This window comes from Gobius niger (genome assembly GCF_951799975.1).
Source record: "Gobius niger genome assembly, chromosome: 11".
Lineage (NCBI taxonomy): Eukaryota > Metazoa > Chordata > Actinopteri > Gobiiformes > Gobiidae > Gobius > Gobius niger.
In genome coordinates this window covers 33,294,334-33,318,861 of record NC_136862.1, presented here as the reverse complement: position 1 = coordinate 33,318,861, position 24,528 = coordinate 33,294,334, and the positions used below count along the sequence as shown (strand labels likewise).

Below are 24,528 nucleotides of genomic sequence, written 5' to 3'. Positions count from 1 at the left end.
TTAGTCCTGGTTAAGTCCTGGTTTAGTCCTGGTTAAGTCCTGGTTTAGTCTTGGTTTAGTCCTGGTTAAGTCCTGGTTAAGTCCTAGTTAAGTCCTAGTTTACTCCTATTGTAGTCTTGGTTTAGTCCTGGTTAAGTCCTGGTTAAGTCCTGGTTAAGTCCTGGTTTAGTCCTGGTTAAGTCCTGGTTAAGTCCTAGTTAAGTCCTAGTTTACTCCTATTGTAGTCTTGGTTTAGTCCTGGTTAAGTCCTGGTTTAGTCCTGGTTAAGTCCTGGTTAAGTCCTAGTTAAGTCCTAGTTTACTCCTATTGTAGTCTTGGTTTAGACCTGGTTTAGTCCAGGGTTAGTCCTGGTTTAGTCCTGGTTAAGTCCTGGTTTAGTCCTGGTTTAGTCCTGGTTAAGTCCTGGTTTAGTCTTGGTTTAGTCCTGGTTAAGTCCTGGTTAAGTCCTAGTTAAGTCCTAGTTTACTCCTATTGTAGTCTTGGTTTAGTCCTGGTTAAGTCCTGGTTAAGTCCTGGTTTAGTCCTGGTTTAGTCCTGGTTTAGTCCTGGTTTAGTCCTGGTTAAGTCCTGGTTTAGTCCTGGTTTAGTCCTGGTTTAGTCCTGGTTTAGTCCTGGTTTAGTCCTGGTTAAGTCCTGGTTTAGTCCTGGTTTAGTCCTGGTTAAGCCCTGGTTTAGTCCTGGTTAAGTCCTGGTTTAGTCCTGGTTTAGTCCTGGTTTAGTCCTGGTTAAGTCCTGGTTTAGTCCTGGTTAAGTCCTGGTTTAGTCCTGGTTAAGTCCTGGTTAAGTCCTGGTTAAGTCCTGGTTTAGTCCTAGTTTAGTCCTAGTTTAGTCCTGGTTAAGTCCTGGTTTAGTCCTGGTTTAGTCCTGGTTTAGTCCTGGTTTAGTCCTGGTTTAGTCCTGGTTAAGTCCTGGTTTAGTCCTGGTTTAGTCCTATTGTAGTCCTGGTTTAGTCCTGGTTTAGTCCTGGTTAAGCCCTGGTTTAGTCCTGGTTAAGTCCTGGTTTAGTCCTAGTTTAGCCTGGGTGAAGATCAGCTCAGTGTCATGTGACGTTCTTCTCGGGGAAGTTTGTTTTAAAATAAATCATTTCTCAAAAGCCAAAATCCTCTGAATTCACGACTTCCCCAAAGCCTCTGCTCTGTCTCTGTGGTCTGAGGGTTGAGTACAAGTGTCTTGCTCAAGGACGCAGCCGCAGCAGTGGGCTGTGGATGTGTCTCTGGTGTGGCAGTAGTAGTACTTGGTAGTACTTGTCGCAGTAGTAGTAGTCTCTCGTTGCAGAGCTGCTGCAGAGTTCCTGTTTGTGGTCTGTCTCTCCATCTGCAGAACACTTCCTCAAAGCTGCTCTTCGCCATTTTGTCTGCGCTCACAGGAGAGTCCACAGCCGAGACCGGACCAGGGTGAGTCCAGGGTTTGGCTCAGCTTATACGGGGGATAGACCTGCTCTGGGCCGGAGCTGGGGCTGCTTTAGACCGGATTGAGGCCTGGTTTAGACCCGGGGGGGACCTGATTTAAGACTCTTTGTCTTTTCCCATGTGAGGTTCTGATCAGCCTCGGTTTGGTTTGGTTTGGTTTGGTTTGGTTTGGTTTAGTTTGGTTGGTTCAGAAATGGGTTAAATGTGTTCCATACTGATGTAAACTGATGGACATGAAAGTAGAAGTAGAAAAACTTCTTGCCGTAGCAGTAGTAATAGTAGCAGTAAGTAGTAGCAGACTTTCTAATAGGGTAGAGTGTGGTAAGTGGAGCCAGTTGAACCACCCATTATATTTTGAAAATAAAACATTTGTATTTTTATGTGAGATTCAAGATTTGATCTTTACATGATTTCAATTTGCCAAACAAAAATAAAAATGCTGTAAAAGCTGTAAAATAACCCACTTATTATGAAAAAGTTTGAATGAAAGTAAATGTTTGGCCTGATACAAAAAACAAACACATGTCGGTTCTTTTTTTCCTCTGATACTGGTCATTTTGTTTGGTGTAAAACCAGATGAACACTTATGCAGATTTGTTCTTAGATAAACAACTCTCTTGGTGTTTTCAAAGAAGAGAAAATGGAGTCATTCTCCCCGAGGGTCGGGGGACGAGCAAATTAGAATCAAATATTACATTCAATAATTTGTCATAATGTCATTATAATCTGCAGATGAAATGAGATTCCGTGGGGCATTAGAAGTTATTAAATCAATTGTCCCAAATCAAGGCCGTAAATGTCAATAAATTGATTGTATTTTTTACTAAAGACTGAAATGATGGTCTAACAAACTGTCATGTCTGGTGTCAGTAATAAATACTTTTGGGAGATCGTCCTTGTGTTCTACTTTGATCCTGCTCACTAGTTCAGGCTGGATGTTTTCTAACAAACTCACCATATATTTTGCTTTGCTAAAAAGTTTCCCGTTTTGTCCAGTTCTCTTTTCTCTGACAAAATGTTTGCAAATCATAAGAAATGAAACATGTGCAGAGTTTTGTCCCTGTGTTTGTGACATTAAAGACTTTGACGTCTTTAAAACCATCTTTTTTCAGACCGTTTGCATTTGCAACATTAAAAACATCCCATAATGTGTGTAAAGAGGAAAATCTTGTCTTTATATGACTCTGTTTCTGTGCAATAACCAGTAAAGCGGAAAGCGGCTCGTTTGATCCCACTCCCCGTCTGCGCTGTGGAAAGTTTTCATGAAGTGACTTTAACCAGGGAATTACTGAGGAAGTGTCTTTCTTTGAAGACATTTTCTAACTCGTTTGGTAATCCTGTGTCTCTGACCTCAGACTGAAGCAGCTCCTGGGACTGAACCAGAACTATATGAACAAAGGTTTGAACCTCCGAATTGGACCAAACTGAAGGCATTTCAAAGCTCTGGCATTAAATCTATTCTTTTATCCACTATTTTTACTACATAAGTTAGTCAAAAATAAAAATGAGTGATGTTCTAAAACAAACTGAGCTGCAGTTATGGCTGAAATTGTTCTGAAACGTTTCCCTCATTGCTCGGTTTGATGGCATGTCCGCAGATGTTAAAAAAGCATGAAGTTAGATTTGCTGCTGCATAAACCCGGGTCTTGGCCTGAGGTCGACTGCTTTAAAGATAACACTTGAAAAGAGAAACACAATGTATTTTTAGAGGCGTCTGTTCTCGAAGTGTCGACACTTTATAATAACCGGACACCGTTATGCATTTATAAAGTGCAGGTGCCTGTGTTTAATCATTTCTAAAACATGAACTGACCATCGCTCAGGCCACGTGCACACAGTCCTGATCAAAAGTCTCAGACCAGCTGAAAAATAACTAAAACTCACATGTTCTCCTGGTTGGATCTTCACAAGAAGAAACGGGAGTGAGACACACATTTATTTGAGTAAATCTTTTATTGAAAACAACAAACTGAAATAGTCTGTTTTCAAATCTGTGGATCCAGTGACGGCTTCATTTGGCTCAGAGCTGGGGACATTTCTTTTTAAATGACTTTTTGTTTCCAAACCCTCAGGATCTTTTCATAAATTCTCCTGAGTTACTGAGTCCCGCCTCAGCAGCGATGGTGAGAGGTTCTGCTCAGGCAACAACCCAAACGCCTTCAGAACCTTTGCCTCAGGACAAAGTCATGACAGAGAGAAAACCCATATTTTTGCACAGATCTGTCCTTTTAAAGGTCCTAAACTTTTGATCAGCTGCAGAAACAGACTATTTCACTTTGTTGTTTTCATTAAAAGCTTTGCTACATTTTCTTTTGTCTCACTCCCTTTTCTTCTTGTTGCATTGAAGTTCTATATGTAAAATTGTGAATTTTGGTCATTTTTCAGCTTCTGATGGAGACTACACATGAGCGTGTATTGATAATGACTGCTTGTGCTTGATCAGGTGTTGGTTGTAAAAAGGTCGAGTAGCTGAAGTGGTGAGCCGCTGACTCTCCTGGAGGTATTAAGAAACACAAACATATTTAGAGCCTGTAGTCTCGGGGTCACGAATAGGACTGGGTAATATTGACCTCAATGAAAAGCTCACGATGATAAAGCGTGAGCTTTTTTGAGAGGCCACACATCAAGTATTCTATTTGTGTTTTAGGAGTTTTTGCAAGGTTTCAGATGGTTTCTTGTCGTGTCTTCTTATTGGGCAAACAGAATGTGGATCTTTTCCTGCAGAGGGGGGTTTCCAAAGTGAGGAGGAGGGATTATTCCCTGACAATATTTGATTAAAATCAATAACAGAATTTGATGTATTGTTTTATTGAGCTGAAGCTAACACATAGTGCCCAAACCTACATTAATAAGCCTGGTCTTGTTAAAGTGATAGTAAAGGTTGGTACTGCAGTTGTTGGTCTGATGTTTTGGAGGGTACTGCAGTTGTTGGTCTGATGTTTTGGAGGGTACTGCAGTTGTTGGTCTGATGTTTTGGAGGGTACTGCAGTTGTTGGTCTGATGTTTTGGAGGGTACTGCAGTTGTTGGTCTGATGTTTTAGAGGGTACTGCAGTTGTTGGTCTGATGTTTTGGAGGGTACTGCAGTTGTTGGTCTGATGTTTTGGAGGGTACTGCAGGACCCCCAGTGTAAAGGGTGCTAGACGAGATGTGTTCCGATACTGTGGAGCTAATATAACAGACTGTTGAGTTTCTGAAATGTGCAGTTAACCCCCCCGAGCTTTGGGGCCCCAGACCTCATGTTGGGAACCTGAGAACCAGCACACCCCTCAGAGCAGACTGTATTTGTAGTAGCAGCGATGGTGGTGGTAATGTTTTCTCTGATCCGTCTTGACCTTGTTTTCAAGGCTTGAAGATGATTCCCTCCAGGTCAGAGGTCAGCGGCTGGACCCCGGAGAAACTCGCCGACTTCCTCAGAAAGGTGAGTCCTGCTTTAGTCCTGGTCAGGCCTGGATGCCGTTAAAGGAACTACTGGTATCTGAAAAAAAATATATCGAAAGCAGGAAAAAAAATAACAATCTTAATATCTTTAGATCCAAGTTTTGATTCTGTTACCCCTTGAACAGTTTCAGCTAAAATAAAGGATTTTTCGCCCAATGTTTGCCCCATTTCCCTATTTTTTACACCTTTTTTTTTGCCAATTTGTTTCTCTAATTAAAAAAAAAATGTATTACTAATATTTCCCCCCATTTATTCCTCCACTTTATTGATATATTATGATATTGGAATGCCGATCCTCCAAACATTATTATTCTGTTTTCTGGTTCTAAACGACAAATATTTTAGTATTGGTGTCGGTAAAAGTATCGCTAGGTATCGGTGTGGAAAACCAAGTATCGTTAAGTACCGGTATCGGTATCGGAAAAGAATGTAACAGTACCCAGCCCTAGACCTGGTTTAGTCCTGCTTTAGGCTTGGGCTGTGTCCGAATGTCCCTCTCGCCCCTGTCTCATTTACTACATAGTGCTGGACGACATCATAGAGCACAGTAACGTCACTCTGTCTGTTAGCGATTCAGACACGCAGCTCACTATTAGCCATGTGACCTGCGGCGTGGAGAAACTAGCGAGCAGCGTGTCCGAATCGCCAACAGATTAAGAGCACTTTTTCGACGAGAAGTCCTCTGAACTTCAGTAGTAATAAGTAGTTTTATTTCACATGGATTATTTCCTTTTTGCCTGAGGTGGAGGCGCTCTCGACACCTCAGGTTAAAGGTCAGAGCTAACGTTAGCGGCTTTTCCCTTTAACGGCTTCACGCAATGGAAGCAGCTGATTCCACTGTTGTGTTTAGTTCAAAGACCTGTCGCTGCCTGTTCTCTCCCGACTCTTCCTCGCAATGCATTGTGGTCTGTAGATACGGGCGGCCCATATATGGTCACATTCGAAGCAGCCAGAGGGGAAACAAAGAAGAGAAAAGACTGAGCTTTTTCAATGCAATTATGAACATATTTTTCTACTAAATAAAGATACAGAGACATGGAGAGGAGCAAAGTGGTTCAACAGCTCATAAATAAACAGACAATCCTAACCAGGAAGTTAATGTTAGCTTCATGCTACTTATGCTAACGTTGGCGAGGCGATGCTAATGAGTGCTGTTTTCCTCTTCTACTGTTTGCTATAGAAGTTTGCCATCCACATGGACCTGATTTTGGCATGACTTTATTTGCTTATGATCAATATATATAATAATATAATATAATATAATAATATAATAATAAGTGTGATCCCCTCTGAGTAGGCCACGCGCCCCTTAGTATGCGCTGCGACCCGTCCGGAAAAGGAGAACCTGTATTTGATCATTACGTATGCGGACAGTTAGCAAGTAGGCTACTCCGGGAGACTTTTCAGCGTCTGTTTGTGTAGTAGATGGGAGTGTTATATCACCAATGATCAGTAGAGGGCATTACAGGTCAGAAGCCACAGTTTCACGAGGCTATAGTGAGAGCAGTAGCATGTATGATGTGCCTGAGCACTGCCTAATGTTCATTCAAAAGGTATCCTCCACCTGTCGTCTGCGAATCCTTCAATGCCGAGAATATTACAGTTAGCCTGCTCAATGTGTTTTTCTCTTCATCTTATTCCACCCCGCCACACTTTTGCCTCTTTTTGTCAAGGATCGGCACTTAGAGGCGGGTGCCTAATCTTAATTAATAGTAGTGGGGGAACATAGGTACCGGGTAACATAGGTACCGGGGAACATATAGGGCTGACCCCCACTATAGCTGTTAGCATTAGTCTGCTCAATGTATTTTTCCTTTCGCTGTTAGCATTAGTCTGCTCAATGTAGTTTTCCTATAGCCGTTAGCATTAGTCTGCTCAATGTAATTTTCCTATAGCCGTTAGCATTAGTCTGCTCAATGTAATTTTCCTATACCCGTTAGCAGTAGTCTGCTCAATGTAATTTTCCTATAGCCCTTAGCATTAGCCTGCTCAATGTATTTTTCCTATACCCGTTAGCATTAGTCTGCTCAATGTATTTTTCCTATAGCCGTTAGCAGTAGTCTGCTCAATGTATTTTTCCTATAGCCGTTAGCATTAGCCTGCCCAATGTATTTTTCCTATAGCCCTTAGCCTGCTCAATGTATTTTTCCTATAGCCGTTAGCATTAGTCTGCTCAATGTATTTTTCCTATAGCCGTTAGCATTAGTCTGCTCAATGTAATTTTCCTATACCCGTTAGCATTTTCCTATAGCCCTTAGCATTAGCCTGCTCAATGTATTTTTCCTATACCCGTTAGCATTAGTCTGCTCAATGTATTTTTCCTATAGCCGTTAGCAGTAGTCTGCTCAGTGTATTTTTCCTATAGCCGTTAGCAATAGTCTGCTCAATGTATTTTTCCTATAGCCGCTAGCAATAGTCTGCTCAATGTATTTTTCCTACAGCTGTTAGCATTAGCCTGCTCAATGTATTTTTCCTATAAACGTTAATAGCATTAGCCACCAAACATTGCAAATTATGAATGATCCAGATGTTTTCAGCTGTTGTCAACCATCGACCACATTCAGGTCCAAGCCTAGTTACAAATGTGCAGATCTTTAGTGAGTTTATTTTAGATATAAATGAGCGTATACAAAGGCTAAATGGGCTAAGTGCTAACTCATATTCTGGTTTCTGCTTTTTGTCAGTCACATCCAATGGCCACAAAGCATAATGTTAACGATAAAGAAAGCACAAAAATGATATAAATACCATGAAACGGACAACACATACCTCGCCATACTTCATTATTGAACAAAATGTGTGCATTTGGAACAGGCTCAGAACTAAAGGCGATGATTCATATGCTTCAAGTGACCATCGCCGCTCACTACTTTTCAGATTGCATTGTGGGAAATTTTAAGCACACTACTTTTTTCTCCCTGAACATTCGGACGCCACGACAAAATGTGTTGTGACCCCGATCTAGTGCGCTATGTAGGGAATAGTGTGGACATTCGGTTCAGGAGGAAGTCGGCCATCTTGATGCAGACAGGAAGTGAGCGTGTCTGTTTCCTGTGCGATGTGTTTCAGTCCAGACTTCACGGCTGCGACCGAGTGGTTCTCCAGCACCGCATCAACGGAGACAGATTCATGGTCAGACAAATATTATATAATACTATATATCTGTCTGTCTGTCTGTCTGTCTGTCTGTCTGTCTGTCTGTCTGTCTGTCTGTCTTCCTTTCCTTTTACTAACATATTTGAGTAAGGACAGTAAGTACTTTCAATCATTTTTCTTAACCTCGTAACCCCTGCCTTTACCAATTACATTTTCTCCAGTTCAGCTTTACCCAAATCTAAAAGCTACTTGACTGGAGCTTACAGCCTATAGGCCAGAGTAACTCCTCATTTGAAAGCTAAGACTGGCAAAACTGATCTAAGATTTTTCCTTTCGCTTTCGTCACATTGTCACTTTTTTGTCAGTTTTTTTTTTTGTCGACATTTTTTAATGCGTTTTCATCCTCATTTACATTTCGTTTTTGATGCTATTTTGACGCTTTCTCCAAGATGCTTTTAGATTGGGTACGGTCTAACTGGGGAAATGTGCTCAGGTATGACGTTTAGGAAAAGCAAAAAGTGAAAGAAGAAATGCAACCAACCATATTTTTTAAAATTTCGTATCTTTTTTTTTTTTTTTCAGAATTTGAGTGAAAATGACCTCCTAAAATTCCCCACTACTTCGTGTCCGTAAGTTCCACTCTCCTTTAGTCCTGGTTCAGTCCTGGTTCAGTCCTGATTCAGCCCTGGTTCAGTCCTGGTTCAGTCCTGGTTCAGCCCTGATTCAGTCCTGATTCAGTCCTGGTTCAGTCCTGGTTCAGTCCTGGTTCAGTCCTGATTCAGTCCTGATTCAGTCCTGGTTCAGTCCTGGTTCAGTCCTGGTTCAGTCCTGTTTCCGTCCTGGTTCAGTCCTGATTCAGTCCTGTTGCAGTCCTGATTCAGTCCTGGTTCAGTCCTGGTTCAGTCCTTGTTCAGTCCTGATTCAGTCCTGGTTCAGTCCTGGTTCAGTCCTGATTCAGTCCTGGTTCAGTCCTGATTCAGTCCTGGTTCAGTCCTGGTTCAGTCCTGGTTCAGTCCTGATTCAGTCCTGATTCAGTCCTGGTTCAGTTCTGGTTCAGCCCTGATTCAGTCCTGATTCAGTCCTGGTTCAGCCCTGATTCAGCCCTGATTCAGTCCTGATTCAGTCCTGGTTCAGCCCTGATTCAGTCCTGATTCAGTCCTGGTTCAGTCCTGGTTCAGTCCTGGTTCAGCCCTGATTCAGTCCTGATTCAGTCCTGGTTCAGCCCTGATTCAGTCCTGGTTCAGTCCTGGTTCAGTCCTGATTCAGCCCTGATTCAGCCCTGATTCAGCCCTGATTCAGCCCTGATTCAGTCCTGATTCAGCCCTGATTCAGCCCTGATTCAGCCCTGATTCAGTCCTGTTTCAGTCCTGATTCAGTCCTGGTTCAGTCCTGATTCAGTCCTGGTTAAGCCCTGATTCAGTCCTGGCTCAGTCCTGGTTTGTGTTTGGTTCCAGAATGATCTCCAAGCTGAGTGCTGACATCCGGAAGCAGAGCGGAAAGCGCAGTTTCTTCAGGTGAGTCGTGTCAGCAGGCTGTGGATGCGCTGGTGGTCGGGTAACTACCACTAAAAACATGTACAATTTTAAACTATAGGTTCTTTAGAATGTTGTGATGTCACGTGAACGCTACATATTGTTTGTAGGACTTCTGGTAGGTTCTGCTGCTTGAACCATCTTCATGGTTACATATACATTCCATCCAGAAAACCTACCAGAACCTAAAAACGATTGCTTCTGGAGCGTCCTAGAGGCACCAGGATGGAAAATAAAGGTGCAAAGCCTAACCAAGGTCAAATATGCACTAATATCAACTTGAAACATTTGAATCCTTTTGTAGTTATGCCTGAGTTAGACGGATAACATCTGTAAGCAATAATCATAGTTTTATTTCAGTGAAGCAGCGATTTTAGAGAAGCTACATAACATGGTTGGCACGACGACAGTTTCAAAATGTTTACCTCTACGTATGTCACTTCCTGTCAGTGTCCAACAAGGAAGTGAAACTAATCGCCTTATTGCGCCCCGCCCACTTTTGTTTCTGTTTGCCTTGTCTCGGCACTTCCATTAGAGCACGAAGCCCGTTTATTTAAATGGAGAACAAGGGAAAATATTCTCCGCTCAAATCTGATGTTTAGTCGATTGATTTGTGTAAAATGTCCAATGTTCATTTGCACCGACTTGGTGAATAAGGTGAATAAACATCACAAATTCTAAACAAAACAAAAACTGGGTCAAATTGATGCGTAAGTCCCGGGTTGGATTCCCATCTGGACGGGGCGTTTCTGTGTGGAGTTTGGGTGCTCCGGTTCCCCTACCACTAAAAACATGTACAATATGCCAGAAAGAGTGAGTGATGAGTAGAGGCCCATATGTTCATTAACATGCACTGCCCCGATCTAAATTTCACCTAAATTCACCTCGTTCTCAGAGGCACCAAGTGAATGATATATTTATTGGTTTGTATTAATAATTTGGATGTTTCATATTCTTTGTTACAAACTGCAGAGGGACTTTTCAGATTTTGCCTTTGCTGTTTTTGGGTTTGTTGATGCACTTTAACTAAAACTGAACATATATATTGAATTGAATTGAATAGTAAATCGTGCTTTTTACGAGAAAATGTAAGACTTTTTACGGAGGAAAAATTGCCCAGTTCTACCGTCTAGTTGGGAATTGAACCTGGGACCTTCTTGCTGTGAAGTTGAGTGCTAACCACTAACAGTGCCGGACAGTTGGCTTTGACTGAAGTCAGAGTTTGCAGAGTTGACCATCAAACAGGGTTTCTGCAGGGAGAGAAAAGTCCTAAAATAAATGACATAAATTTTGTCAAAAGGCCTGAAATATGATCAACTGTCAAACTGGCATTAAATCTAAACTTCTGAAACTTCTAAAGTTCTAAAACACATTCTGCTGCAGTTTCGGCTGAAATGACTATTTCTATATTTCTATTCCTCAAAAGTTTCCTGTGTGACGTTTGTTGGAGAACATCATTTCCCCTCGTTCCACTGTTTGATGAACTGTCTGTGATTGTGATGTGAGCCACTGCATATACCAGAACAGTTTGACCAGCAGGACTGACATAAAGCTCAATGTTTGTTTCAGTTTTGGACAGTCCAAACAGCAGCAACATCATCAACAACCAGGTAACGCCATCACTCCGTTATAGCTCCATGTTTAGGCTTAAAGCTGCACAAATTGGTCAAATACAAAAATGAAAAACTCTTTCAGCTCCAGTTTTGGCTGAAATTGTTGCAATTTATGACTGATTTGCTTTTAAGGAATAATACTGTTATAAATAAAATGTGCACAGATGTTTAAGCCAACAGCAGCTCCTTCACACAGCACTGGGACTGACTCATGTCTCACTGTCATATATGACTCGAAATGGAAGTGCATAATCTCACTCTTTTTTATCATTTCTCCTCAGTGGAAACGGCGACTAATCAAGGCGGCTGGGGAGAAGACGAGTTTGTGAGTATTACTTTAGTCCTTAATCTACCAAGGAGTTTTTGTCCTTTCCTTGCTCAGACTTCTCTGAGAATGTTCTGGAATCACTCCTAAGCTAAGACTCCTTACGAGGAAGGTTTAGCTTGTGCTTGGAGCTCTCTGAGAGGATTCTTTAGGAATACGGCCCCTGATCCTGACAGAGATGCGAGACTTAGAATGAATAAACCAATCACAAACAATGATTCTGCAATGGGGTTAGCCTCGTTGGTCAGTCATAAGATGGCCGCCATGTTTGCTGCGACGAGTGTCACGTCCGATCTAGAGTTTTATTAAAGAGCTTCGCGTGGGAACCTCTACATCACAGTTTGATACAATACACGACACATGGCTCACGACACGGATAACCTCACCATTATACAGTGCCTCTCGAAAGTATTCATACACCTTGAACTTTTGCACATTTTGTCACGTTTACAACCATAAACATAAAGATATTATTTCGATTTTTTTTACTGAACGTTCACACACAAGTAACAGACAACTGTGAAGTGAAAGCAAAATGATACATGATTCTGTTATTTTACAAAAAATAGAAAAGTGAAAAGTGGGGCGTGCATAAGTATTCATACCTTGTGGGACCCCCTTTTGCTGCAATAACAGCAGCAACTCTTTTGGGTTTGACTCTACAAGATTTGCACATGTAGAGAGTGACATTTTAGCCCATTCCTCTTTACAAAACAACCCAAGCTCTGTCAAATAAGAAGGAGAGCGTTTGTGAACAGCAGTTTTCACATTATTCCCCGGATTTTCAATAGGATTTGGGTCAGGACTTTGACTGGGCCATTCTAACACATTAATATGTTTTTATTGAACCATTCCATTGTAGATTTAGCTTTGTGCTTCGGGTCATTGTCCTGCTGAAGGTGAATTTCCGTCCCAACCTCAGTTCTCTTGTGACTCCAGCAGGTTTTCCTCCAAAATGTCCCTGTATTTGGCTCCATCCATCTTCACAACTATTCTTACAGTCTCCCCAGTCCCCGCTGAGGAAAAGCAGCCCCACAGCATGATGCTCCCCCCCGTATATTTGACATTGGGGATGGTGCATTCAGGACGATGAGCAGTGTCAGGTTTGCTCCATACATAACGTTTTGCATTTGGGCCAAAAAGTTACATTTTTCTCTCATCTGACCAAAGCTCCTTCTTCCACATGGAGCTGTGTCCTCCATATGACTTCTACAAACTTCAAACGGGATTTCTTAAGGCCTCCTTTCAATAATGGCTTTCTTCTTCCACTCGTCCATGAAGGCCAGATTTGTGTAGATACGACTTATAGTTGTCTCATGTACAGATTCCCCCAGCTCAGCGGCAGGACTTCACAGCTCCTCCAGAGTTATCTTGGGGCACTTGGTTGCATTTCTGACCAGTGCTCTCCTTGTTTGATCTAATATTATAGATGGACGACCGTGTCTTGGTAAGTCTGCAGTGGTGCTTTACTCTTTCCATTTCTGAATGATGGATTGAACAGTTGCTCTGGGAGATGTTTCAATCTTGGGAAATCTTTGTATAACTTAATGCTGCTTTAAACTTCTCCACAGCTTCATCCCTGACCTCTCTGGTGCTCCTTGACCTTCATGATGTTGTTTAGTGACCAAAACACTCCAACCACAGCTCTGAGGGCCTCACAGAACAGCTGTAATTATGCTGAGAGTAGATTACACACAGGTGGCCTCTATTTAATGGTTAGGCCAAGGTGTGAACATTCTGGAGTCATTAGGAATGTTATAAAGGCAATTTAATGCACTCAGAAAATGCTGTATGAATACTTATGCACGCCCCACTTTTCACCTTTCTATTTTTTGAAAAATAACAGAATCATGTATCATTTTGCTTTCACTTCACAGTTGTCTGTTACTTGTGTGTGAACGTTCAGCAAAAAAATCAAAATAAAATCTTTATGTTTAGAGTTGTAAACATGACAAAATGTGCAAAAGTTCAAGGTGTATGAATACTTTCGAGAGGCACTGTATATATATATATATATATATATATATATATATATATATATATATATATATATAATGGTATGTATATATATATGTATATACATATATATGTATGTATATACATATATATATATATGTATGTATATATATATATATATATATATATATATACATACCATTATATATATATATATATATATATATATATATATATATAATGGTATGTATATATATATGTATATACATATATATGTATGTATATACATATATATATATATATATATATATATATGTATAAACATATATATATATATATATGTATATACATATATACTATGGCACATACGTATGATCAGAACTTCTGCACTTTTTACTTTACTTTATCCACGCTGACAGAGAAGACACTGGACATTGTGACTGTTTTTGTTTCATTTGCATTGCCCCGTTAATACCAGAGATATTAGTCAAACACTAAGACATAAAATCTATAGTTTATCATGGAATTCTCATCTACCCTTCACCTCAATTTAGACTCGAGGCTTTAGAACAGTGGTTCTTATGTGGGGGGGCCTCCATCGCCCCCGGATGACAAGCCACTGCCCAAATACGCATTTAGTTTGTAATTTATGAAGTAAAGTAAGTAGAATAATCTTTAATCAAGCTTTAAAAGCTGAAGTCATGATTAAAAAAGACAACCTGGTCGTTTCAACAGATCCTGCAGTTTTTTAGTAGAAAAATGTTGAAAGAAATATTTCAACATTTCTTTCAACAAAGAAATGTTGAAATTTCAGAAGGCGAAACCTGAGCTTGTCGTCAACTATCGCCCAGACCAAAGCCTCCTTAGAAACATTCACCAGTGATAAGCTGAGACACTGTCACACCCCGAGCACAAGTTCAGTCCTGGTTAAGGCCTGGTTAAAGCCTGGTTCAGTACTGGATAAAGCCTGGTTCAGTACTGGATAAAGCCTGGTTCAGTCCTGGTTAAAGCCTGGTTCAGTCCTGGTTAAAGCCTGGTTCAGTACTGGATGAAGCCTGGTTCAGTCCTGGTTAAAGCCTGGTTCAGTCCTGGTTAAAGCCTGGTTCAGTCCTGGTTAAAGCCTGGTTCAGTCCTGGTTAAAGCCTGGTTCAGTCCTGGTTAAAGTCTGGATTTCCTCGTTTCAGGATGACGATTTTGACCAGGAGGATTTCGATGATTACGAGGAGCCGGGCAGCGAGGGCGAAGAGAGCGACAACTATGAAGACCCAGACGACGACCAGGGACCCGCCCCACACCCGATGGAGCGGGTCCCAGACCAGGACCTGGCGCAGCAGGAGGAACTGGAGTCGGACTACGAGCCCCCGCCCTCCGAGCCCCAGGAGGACTTCAGCCACAAACTGCCCCTTGTGGCCCTGGGAGAAGGCGACTACATCGGTGAGGGGACATACAGATGCAGCCACATGTTTACATACACTTTATAATTGTCGTTGCACTAAGATTACTATATCTTTAAAAACAATCTGATAAAGCCCAGGGACGATGTCATGATCTTGGAAGCTCAAGTCTGGTTCATCCTTTGGTGAAATTTCAAGACACTTGAAGGTCCAGGTTCATTGGTTAAAACAATGATGGAAACGTCCAGTCATCACACAGATCAGAAAGAAGGCGGGTTCTGTGTCCCAGAGATGAACGTGCTGTGTCTGAAATGTGAAGATCAACCCAAGAACAAAAGCAAAAGACCTGGTGAAGATGCTGAACCTGGAAAGAGTTTGTCATTATCCAGAGTGAAACAAGTCCTGAACCGACATGGGCTGAGAGGGAACTCTGCAGGAAGAAGCTCTGACTCCAAAAGAAACATCAGTTTGGAGTTTGCAAATAAAAAAGGAAAAAGACTTTACTTTTTTGGAGACATATTCTGTGGTCTGACTGAGGAAATAATGGCCATAATGACCTTCGTCACATTTGGAGGAAAAAGCCTGAGAACACCATCCTGACTCTGAAATAAAGGGGGGCAGCATCATGCTGTGGGGTTGTTTTGCAGCGGGACGGACTGGTGCACTTCACAAAATAGATGACATCATGAAGAAAGAACTCTGTGTGGAAATATTGGAGCAACATCTCAGACATCAGCAGGAAGTTAAAGCTTGGGCACAGATGCGTCCAAATGGACAAATGGACAATGACCCAAAGCAAACTGACAAACTGGTCACAAAGTGGCTTAAGGAAAACAAAGTCAAGGGACACGGTAGTGCAGCAGTTAGCGCTCATGCTGCACAGCTAGAAGGTCCCGGGTTCGATTCCCACCAGGGCCTTCTGCGTTCCTCCGGCTTCCCCTACCACAAAACATTTTTTACGATCAGAGAATCCTCCAGCCAGGTGTTTCTGGCCACCAGCCTGGCTCCACATCTGGAGATGGGTCCCCGGGCGCAGCACTGATGCTGCCCACTGCTCCCTATGGGTCGTCCAGTGGCGTCGAGGGATGGGTCAAATGCAGAGGACAAATTTCATTGTACAGTTCATGTATGATGACAAATAAAGCAGCAAACAAACAAAGTCAATGTTTTGAAGTGGTCATCACAGTCCTGATCTCAATCCAGCTGAAATGTTTGGGCAGAGCTGAAAAGGGTTAGGCCAGCAAGGTGACCCACAGATGTGTCTCAGTTACACCAGTTCTGTTTGGATAAATGACCCAAAACTCCTCCAACTAAAGTGAGAAGCTTGTGGAAGGAAATCCAAAACATTTGACCCAAGTTATACAGTTTAAATGTATGTAAAACGTAATATAAAACTGTGTACAAAATTCTATCTCTCATTCTTCTGGCATTTAGCAAACAGAAATTATTTTTAAAATTCTAATTGCCCTAAATAAAACTAGTAATAGGCATTTCTGGTTTCATAACAGACAGTGAGAAAAAATGTCTTTTTATAAAGTTTATCTAAACATCTGGTTCTCTCTGTACCTGCTTTTTACATGAGCTCCACGGTCCCAAATCGGATCCATTTTGCTGCCAAAGGAAGAGTCCCAAAAGAACCATGTGCTGCTGTGTTTGTGATGTTGCAGTAAATAAACAAATATTGAAATGTGCGAGTGCCTGGAAATCAGCTGAACGGTTTGTTTGTTTGTTTGTTTGTTTGTTTGTTTGTTTGTTTGTTTGTTTGTTTGTTTGTTTGTTTGTTTGTTTGTTTGTTTGTTTGTTTGTTTGTTTGTTTGTCCTGAGACACAGATCAGAGGAAGAGCTTATAGAATGTCTCACCAGTTTCCTTCCTTTACATATGGATAATAATAATATGTTATTGCTTAAAATCTTTATAATAGTTCTTGTCTACATAAGGGTAAAAGCCTGAAGATAATATTACGGAAGGTTTTCTGTGTTATTAGAATGTGCATTTTAAATGTCTTTTGAATGTTATGCTTTGAAGCTTTTAAAATTGAAATAACATGTTAGATTGTTTTTTAGTCCGTTAATTCCCGTCACAGAAGTTTCACTACACATTTGTGCAATGTGTTTTAAATTCAAAAACAAAATACCCTTTTAAAATCACTAAAAACATGTGCAATAGACCAGGATTAATGAGAGTGTGTCTAGGAGTGTGGGACAATGGATGGATATAAGCCTAAGGCTACAATCTCTCATGTATGTTCATAAACATGCACTGTCCTGACCAAATAAATAAATATTCACTGTATTATTTTTCAACACATCCAATTCAATAAATTTAGTGTAAAATTTGTAATAAAAAAAATTCAAGGCCGTAAATTCAGAGTGAAAATCACAATGAAAAAATTCACACAGAACATCCTGGACAAAGACCTGAATAATCGATCCTGGATGACTGAGAGCTGAGACACAGGGTGTTTCCTATTGGTTTGTGTCTTTTGTGGGCGGGACTTACAGATGAGAAAACAGGAGTCGACCAGTCAAATCTAAGAGTTTTGATTGGTTCCTTGCACGGTTTGCTGATGCACCAGAGTTTGGCTGGACTGTGGATCGACTGCTCAGTCCTCGAGGTCCAGGATGTTCTGTGTGACTTTGTCTCAGAGAATTTCACTCTGATTTCAAATTGTTTCCAGACCGGAATGGCTGCATTCCCACATGGCATCGCTAGATGCGCCACTTTCAATACAGCGAGCGAAACATGTTATTTCACTGTTCAAATAATGCAAAGCATACATTTCAATTAACACACAAAACTCTTCCATATTAAAAAGTAACACAGGCTGAAAGTTCAATGGTTTTCTATTAAAATGACCCTTCAATAAAAGTAGAAATGTTTGTTTAGTGAACGTTCAGACTGCACAGGGCTGTGAGGGACTGGACATTCTGACTGTCCATAATCGTGATATTTGTAAAATCACAATAATCATGACCCGCCCTTTGACTGTGCTCTTCCTCTGACCCGCAGACAGCCACGGGAGCTCCCGAGGCCCGCCCCCTGTTGTGTGTCCCCGCCCCCCAGTGTCCGGCCCCAACAGAACGGTCAGTCAGATGCCCTTCCACGCTCCTGTAGTTTATCCCTTTGGTCCCTTTGGTCCCTGGTGATGTGAACTGTGTTTGCAGCCGACAGAGTCCAGACGAGACGCCTCCCCCCATCCCCCCAGCGGCCCCAAGCCCACGGCCAAATGTGAGTCTGAACCAGGACCAAACTGGGACTGAACCGGGACTCCACCAGGGCTATACTAGGACTGAACCAGGACTGAACCAGGACTGAACCAGGACTGAACCAGGACTGAACCAGGACTGAACCAGGACTGAACCGGGACTGGACCAGGGCTAAACTGGGTCTAAACCAGGATTAAGCCAGGACTGAACCAGGACTGAACCGGGACTAAACCAGGACTAAACTAGGACTGAACCAGGACTGAACCAGGACTAAACCAGGACTGAACCAGCACTAAACCAGGACTAAACCAGGACTAAACCAGGACTAAACCAGGACTAAACCAGGACCAAACTGGGACTGAACCGGGACTCCACCAGGGCTATACTAGGACTGAACCAGGACTGAACCAGGATTAAGCCAGGACTAAACCAGGATTAAGCCAGGACTGAACCAGGACTGAACCAGGACTGAACCAGGACTGAACCAGGACTGAACCAGGACTAAACCAGGACTAAACCAGGACTAAACCAGGACTAAACCAGGACTAAACCAGGACTAAACCAGGACCAAACTGGGACTGAACCGGGACTCCACCAGGGCTATACTAGGACTGAACCAGGACTGAACCAGGATTAAGCCAGGACTGAACCAGGACTGAACCAGGACTGAACCAAGACTAAACCAAGACTGAACCAGGACTGAACCGGGACTAAACCAGGACTGAACCAGGACTAAACCAGGACTGAACCGGGACTAAACCAGGACTAAACCAGGACTGAACCAGGACTAAACCAGGACTAAACCAGGACTGAACCGGGACTAAACCAGGACTAAACCAGGACTGAACCAGGACTAAACCAGGACTAAACTAGGACTGAACCAGGACTGAACCAGGACTAAACCAGGACTGAACCAGGACCAAACTGGGTCTGAACCGGGACTCCACCAGGGCTGAACCAGGACTGAACCAGGACTAAACCAGGACTAAACCAGGACTAAACCAGGACTAAACTAGGACTGAACCAGGACTGAACCAGGACTGAACCAAGACTAAACCAAGACTGAACCAGGACTGAACCGGGACTAAACCAGGACTGAACCAGGACTAAACCGGGACTGAACCGGGACTAAACCAGGACTAAACCAGGACTGAACCAGGACTAAACCAGGACTGAACCGGGACTAAACCAGGACTAAACCAGGACTGAACCAGGACTAAACCAGGACTAAACTAGGACTGAACCAGGACTGAACCGGGACTGAACCGGGACTAAACCAGGACTAAACCAGGACTGAACCAGGACTAAACCAGGACTAAACTAGGACTGAACCAGGACTGAACCAGGACTGAACCAGGACTGAACCAGGACTGAACCGGGACTAAACCAGGACTAAACCAGGACTGAACCAGGACTGAACCAGGACTGAACCGGGACTCCACCAGGGCTGAACCAGGACTGAACCAGGACTGAACCAGGACTAAACCAGGACTAAACCAGGACTAAACCAGGACTAAACTAGGACTGAACCAGGACTGAACCAGGACTGAACCAAGACTAAACCAAGACTGAACCAGGACTGAACCGGGACTAAACCAGGACTGAACCAGGACTAAACCAGGACTGAACCGGGACTAAACCAGGACTAAACCAGGACTGAACCAGGACTAAACCAGGACTGAACCGGGACTAAACCAGGACTAAACCAGGACTGAACCAGGACTAAACCAGGACTAAACTAGGACTGAACCAGGACTGAACCAGGACTGAACCAGGACTAAACCAGGACTGAACCAGGACCAAACTGGGTCTGAACCGGGACTCCACCAGGGCTGAACCAGGACTGAACCAGGACTGAACCAGGACTAAACCAGGACTAAACCAGGACTAAACCAGGACTAAACTAGGACTGAACCAGGACTGAACCAGGACTGAACCAGGACTGAACCAGGACTAAACCAGGACTAAACCAGGTCTAAACCAGGACTAAACCAGGACTAAACCAGGACTAAACCAGGACTAAACCAGGACTAAACCAGGACTAAACCAGGACTGAACCAGGACTAAACCAGGACTAAACCAGGACTAAACCAGGACTGAACCAGGACTAAACCAGGACTAAACCAGGTCTAAACCAGGACTGAACCAGGACTAAACCAGGTCTAAACCAGGACTGAACCAGGACTAAACCAGGTCTAAACCAGGACTGAACCAGCACTAAACCAGGTCTAAACCAGGTCTAAACCAGGTCTAAACCAGGACTGAACCAGGACTGAACCAGCACTAAACCAGGTCTAAACCAGGTCTAAACCAGGACTAAACCAGGACTAAACCAGGTCTAAACCAGGACTAAACCAGGACTAAACCAGGACTAAACCAGGACTAAACCAGGACTAAACCAGGACTAAACCAGGACTGAACCAGGACTAAACCAGGACTAAACCAGGACTAAACCAGGACTGAACCAGGACTAAACCAGGACTAAACCAGGTCTAAACCAGGACTAAACCAGGTCTAAACCAGGACTGAACCAGGACTAAACCAGGTCTAAACCAGGACTGAACCAGCACTAAACCAGGTCTAAACCAGGTCTAAACCAGGTCTAAACCAGGACTAAACCAGGTCTAAACCAGGACTGAACCAGCACTAAACCAGGTCTAAACCAGGTCTAAACCAGGTCTAAACCAGGACTAAACCAGGTCTAAACCAGGACTGAACCAGCACTAAACCAGGACTAAACCAGGTCTAAACCAGGACTGAACCAGGACTAAACCAGGTCTAAACCAGGACTGAACCAGCACTAAACCAGGTCTAAACCAGGTCTAAACCAGGTCTAAACCAGGTCTAAACCAGGACTGAACCAGGACTGAACCAGGTCTAAACCAGGTCTAAACCAGGTCTAAACCAGGTCTAAACCAGGACTGAACCAGGACTGAACCAGGTCTAAACCAGGTCTAAACCAGGTCTAAACCACGTCTCTGGTTGCAGTCCCTCCTCAGATGCCACCACAGGTTTGTCGAGCGAGCAAACCTGGACGAGATGCCGGGCCGAGCCGGTCTCCAGTCCGAGGTGAGCAGAGGTTTGGTTGTTATCATGAAACCCTCTGACACTGGAGGTCTTCTTCTGCGCTGGTTTTGATGTTGTTCTTTTTGCAGGACCTCAGAGGAACACAGTGGGAAAGGTAAGGACACAGAGCACATATCGGACTGGAACACGGGCCTGGTCTAACCCTCACCCTCTGACTCTAATGTTGTCAACCTTTGTGTTTCCAGCCGCTGCCTCAGTCCTGGAGGTACAGTTTTTTTACATTCTTGCAGTGCTTGAACTTGTACATGTTTTTGTTTGTTTGTATTTTTGTCCTGAATATGGAAAGCACTTTGGGGCAGTGCTCAGTTTTTAAAATGTGACATATAAATAAACCTTGGCCTTGTGTCAAACACGTAAACCAGAGGGAGTCTGCGCTGGTCTAAAGTGTGCTCTGTGGTTCTCAGTCGGCCGCAGCAGGACCCTCCAGAGACCAGGGCCAAACCTGCCCTGCTGCCCCCGACACCAGCCACTGTGAGCAGGAGCAACTCTGGAGCCAGCAGACCCCCCCCACACAGGTACTGCCCAGACCGGCTTTAGTTTAGTCCTGGTTTAGTCCTGGTTTAATCCTAACTTTGTTTTGTTTGATTGATTTTCAGGTTTGAAAGTCGACGAGAGGTAACTTTCCTATAACATAACATTATAGCATTTTGTTTTTGCCGCAAAAGTTAAACTCAAATCCTTCGGCTCTGTTCCACAGCCGCAGCCGGTCCCAGACGAAGGTGATCCAGTTTGTTAATTGTTCACCGTAAATAAACATTGTCATTGTTTTCTTATCATTTTGGGATATATTTTGTGCAGATCCGAAGCGAAACACTTTCCCCCTTCACAATCAAAGCGTCCGGCCTGGACTCCCTCCGGTCCGACAAGCAGACAGGTACAGCGGAGATGTACATAAAAACAAAATCACCTTTTTGATTTAGCCTGAAAGGTCAACGCATAAACCTGGCTCTATTCATAAAAAATCTGTTCCTCAAAACATTCCTATAGAGTTTCCCTTATTTTTCTGCAACTTTCAAATTATTATCTGTTTTTTCTATTGAATTTGTAGTCCAGAGTAAGTGCTCTACACTATTCTAGCCACCAGAGGGCGACAGAATCAAATTGGGCTTTAATGGGGTGAATAAATGTCCCATTGTGTCTCTTTCAGTCTTCCTCCCGGAGTCCCGTCAGCGCCGCACAAACTCTTCTCTGGTCAGAAAAACTCTTCACTTTTACTCATTTATCAGAGATTTATTTAGTCAGTTCTGCTCATGTCTTTGTCTAAATGTTCAGGAGGACCCCCAGCTCCAGAGAGACCCTCGTTCAGACCCCCTCCTCAGGCATTCAGCTCTACCCAGGTCAGTCTCACACCGCTATAGGTGTTTATGAAGAGTTCAAGCTAAGGTCCTGGGTTAGATTTTAGTTTCGCCCTGATTTAGCCCTGGTTTAGCCTTGGTTTAGCCTTGATCTAACCCTGATCTATCCCTTTCTCTGTCAGGACTTGGACCCGCTGTGGTACGTGGGTAAAGTGACCAGAAATGAGGCTGAGGCCACGCTGCGACGACTGGGGAAGGTACGGACCCTCACAAACACCTGGGTGTAAAATGAGTGTCAGTTCAGCGGCTCATATTTCAGGCTCCTCTCAGATGCTTTAAGGCGAGACGCTGCAGGTGAATAGGGGAAAAAATGTATATTTACAGATATCAATTTGAAACTGTTGCTGTCGATCACTGGCATAAATGTGAGAAAAAAATACGTTGCAAGTTTTCTGTCATTTTATCTTTTCATATAGAACAAGGTGTTTTATGCCTAAAAATGCCCCAAATTTCCCATCTTTTTGGCGACGAAATGTGAATAATGGACAGAGCTACATTCAAATTTATGGCTTCTTTTTATTGATGAATGAGTTGCCAAGACTTTTTCAGATGGGATTTAGGAAATTTTGTTTAGTTTTAAAATAAGCTGTTTTTTTAGTGGAAAAATTTGTAAAAATGTAATTTTCGCCTTATTTTTTGACATTCAAAACTCAATAAATGGGGCTTAGGGAGTAGATAATAAAAAATCCCTCTGAAAAAATCTTCCAAATATTGTTCAGTCCAAGGCTGGAAAATGTGAAGTCTTTAGGTCCGACTGACGTGGACATAGCGTCGCCACAATGACAGAAAAATGTGTTTTGAGAAAAAGGCCCTTGAAATTGCATTCTCCCATATAAGTCTATGGGGGAACATTGAATCAGCGCAATATTTAAACATGTTGTTGTGAAGATTAGGCATATTTTCTGTTTCCAGGTGAAAGCTTGTATGTTCAGAGACCAATTTGGCCCAAAACTTGAAAACTGAAAAAATTGAGTTTTGCCTGCAATGTCTCGCCTTTAAAGAGTACATAATAAAAGTGTGAGTGAGCTCCTCTGTGCTGGTTCCAGGACGGGTCGTACCTGGTCCGGGACAGCACTAAACAGTCGTCAGTCCAGCCCTACACTCTGATGGTCCTGTTCCAACACAAGGTCTACAACATCCAGATCCAGATCCAGGAGCACAAGTACCTGCTCGGGACCGGACTCAAAGTGCAGGAGGTCTGAAACAAGACTATTCATTCTTTCATTCATGCACTTTTTTGAGATCTTCATTTATTACTCCCATTACCAAAATCACTCATGCACAGTATAAATAATATTGGCCCAAGTATCGAGCCTTGAGGTACCCCCCAGTTGATATCACTAAGGTTTGATTCTGTATTGTTTATCAACACATATTTCTTTCTATTCTCTAAATAACCTGCGATCCCTTTTTGAGCAGTAGGTTTAGTTCCCTGTGGAGAGACTGACCCCGTTTTGTGGTTGCAGTCGTTCCCGTCGGTGCGTGGGATCATGGAGCACTTCTCACAGTCTCCTCTGCTCCTCATCGACGCCAAGAACCGCAGCTCGGACCGACAGAACCAGTGCCTGCTGTCCAACCCGGCCGGACCCTACCTGGACCGGGTCTGACCCAAACCAAGCCAGGACCCTACCTGGACCGGGTCTGACCCAAACCAAACTAGGACCCTATACGAACCGGGTTTGAACCAGGACTGAACCAGACCAGAGGAGGGTCCTGCTCACTGGTCCCACATTCTCTAAACTGACTTTTCAATCTCAATTCTTTTTTTTAATCTTGAGTTGGAGCAGATTAGGCCCATTTTTGACCAAACGGTTCATTTTGTTAGACAAGAATCTCGGACCTTAAGAAAAGCCTGTTATCAGTCCACAATATTCAATACATAACATGCGCCCTTTTGCAGAGATGTTTCCTGCACCAGTCAAGCATCGAACCCCTGATAACGCTATTATTTTTCTATTTGAAACGATGGTTTATAGGATTGAACTCTTTTATTCCAACTTAGCTTAGTTTTTATATTGTTTTAATATTCGAACCCGTAGGTAAACTTGTCTCACAATTTTGAGAAAACTTGACAAAGATCTCAATACAGCCTCACTGTAAACAAAGAATACAATA

The 24,528-nt window shown here is 42.9% G+C and overlaps 1 protein-coding gene across 1 annotated transcript; it reads left to right on the top strand.

The window, feature by feature from the left end:
• Positions 1 to 1,217: 1,217 nt before the first annotated feature.
• lcp2a (lymphocyte cytosolic protein 2a) lies at positions 1,218 to 24,036 on the top strand. The gene is made up of 22 exons (XM_079566407.1): positions 1,218 to 1,394; positions 4,755 to 4,828; positions 7,918 to 7,980; positions 8,527 to 8,573; positions 9,399 to 9,458; positions 11,046 to 11,086; positions 11,371 to 11,414; positions 14,555 to 14,804; positions 17,775 to 17,848; positions 17,930 to 17,993; positions 20,960 to 21,040; positions 21,127 to 21,152; positions 21,244 to 21,263; positions 21,463 to 21,573; positions 21,655 to 21,673; positions 21,756 to 21,777; positions 21,857 to 21,932; positions 22,206 to 22,249; positions 22,331 to 22,395; positions 22,536 to 22,610; positions 23,460 to 23,609; positions 23,880 to 24,036. The coding sequence occupies exons 2-22, from the start codon at positions 4,763 to 4,765 to the stop codon at positions 24,018 to 24,020; spliced, it is 1,539 nt and encodes a 512-aa protein (XP_079422533.1). The 5' UTR covers positions 1,218 to 1,394; positions 4,755 to 4,762; the 3' UTR covers positions 24,021 to 24,036.
• The last annotated feature ends 492 nt before the right edge of the window (positions 24,037 to 24,528 follow it).

What these genes read in the sequence shown, in the direction of transcription:
- lcp2a (XM_079566407.1), top strand. Translation starts at nt 4,763, where the DNA reads ATGATTCCCTCCAGGTCAGAGGTCAGCGGCTGGACCCCGGAGAAACTC. An exon ending in GGAAAGCGCAGTTTCTTCAG is followed by an intron (nt 9,459 to 11,045) that starts GTGAGTCGTGTC and finishes TGTTTGTTTCAG; the next exon opens with TTTTGGACAGTCCAAACAGC. An exon ending in GGGAGAAGGCGACTACATCG is followed by an intron (nt 14,805 to 17,774) that starts GTGAGGGGACAT and finishes TCTGACCCGCAG; the next exon opens with ACAGCCACGGGAGCTCCCGA.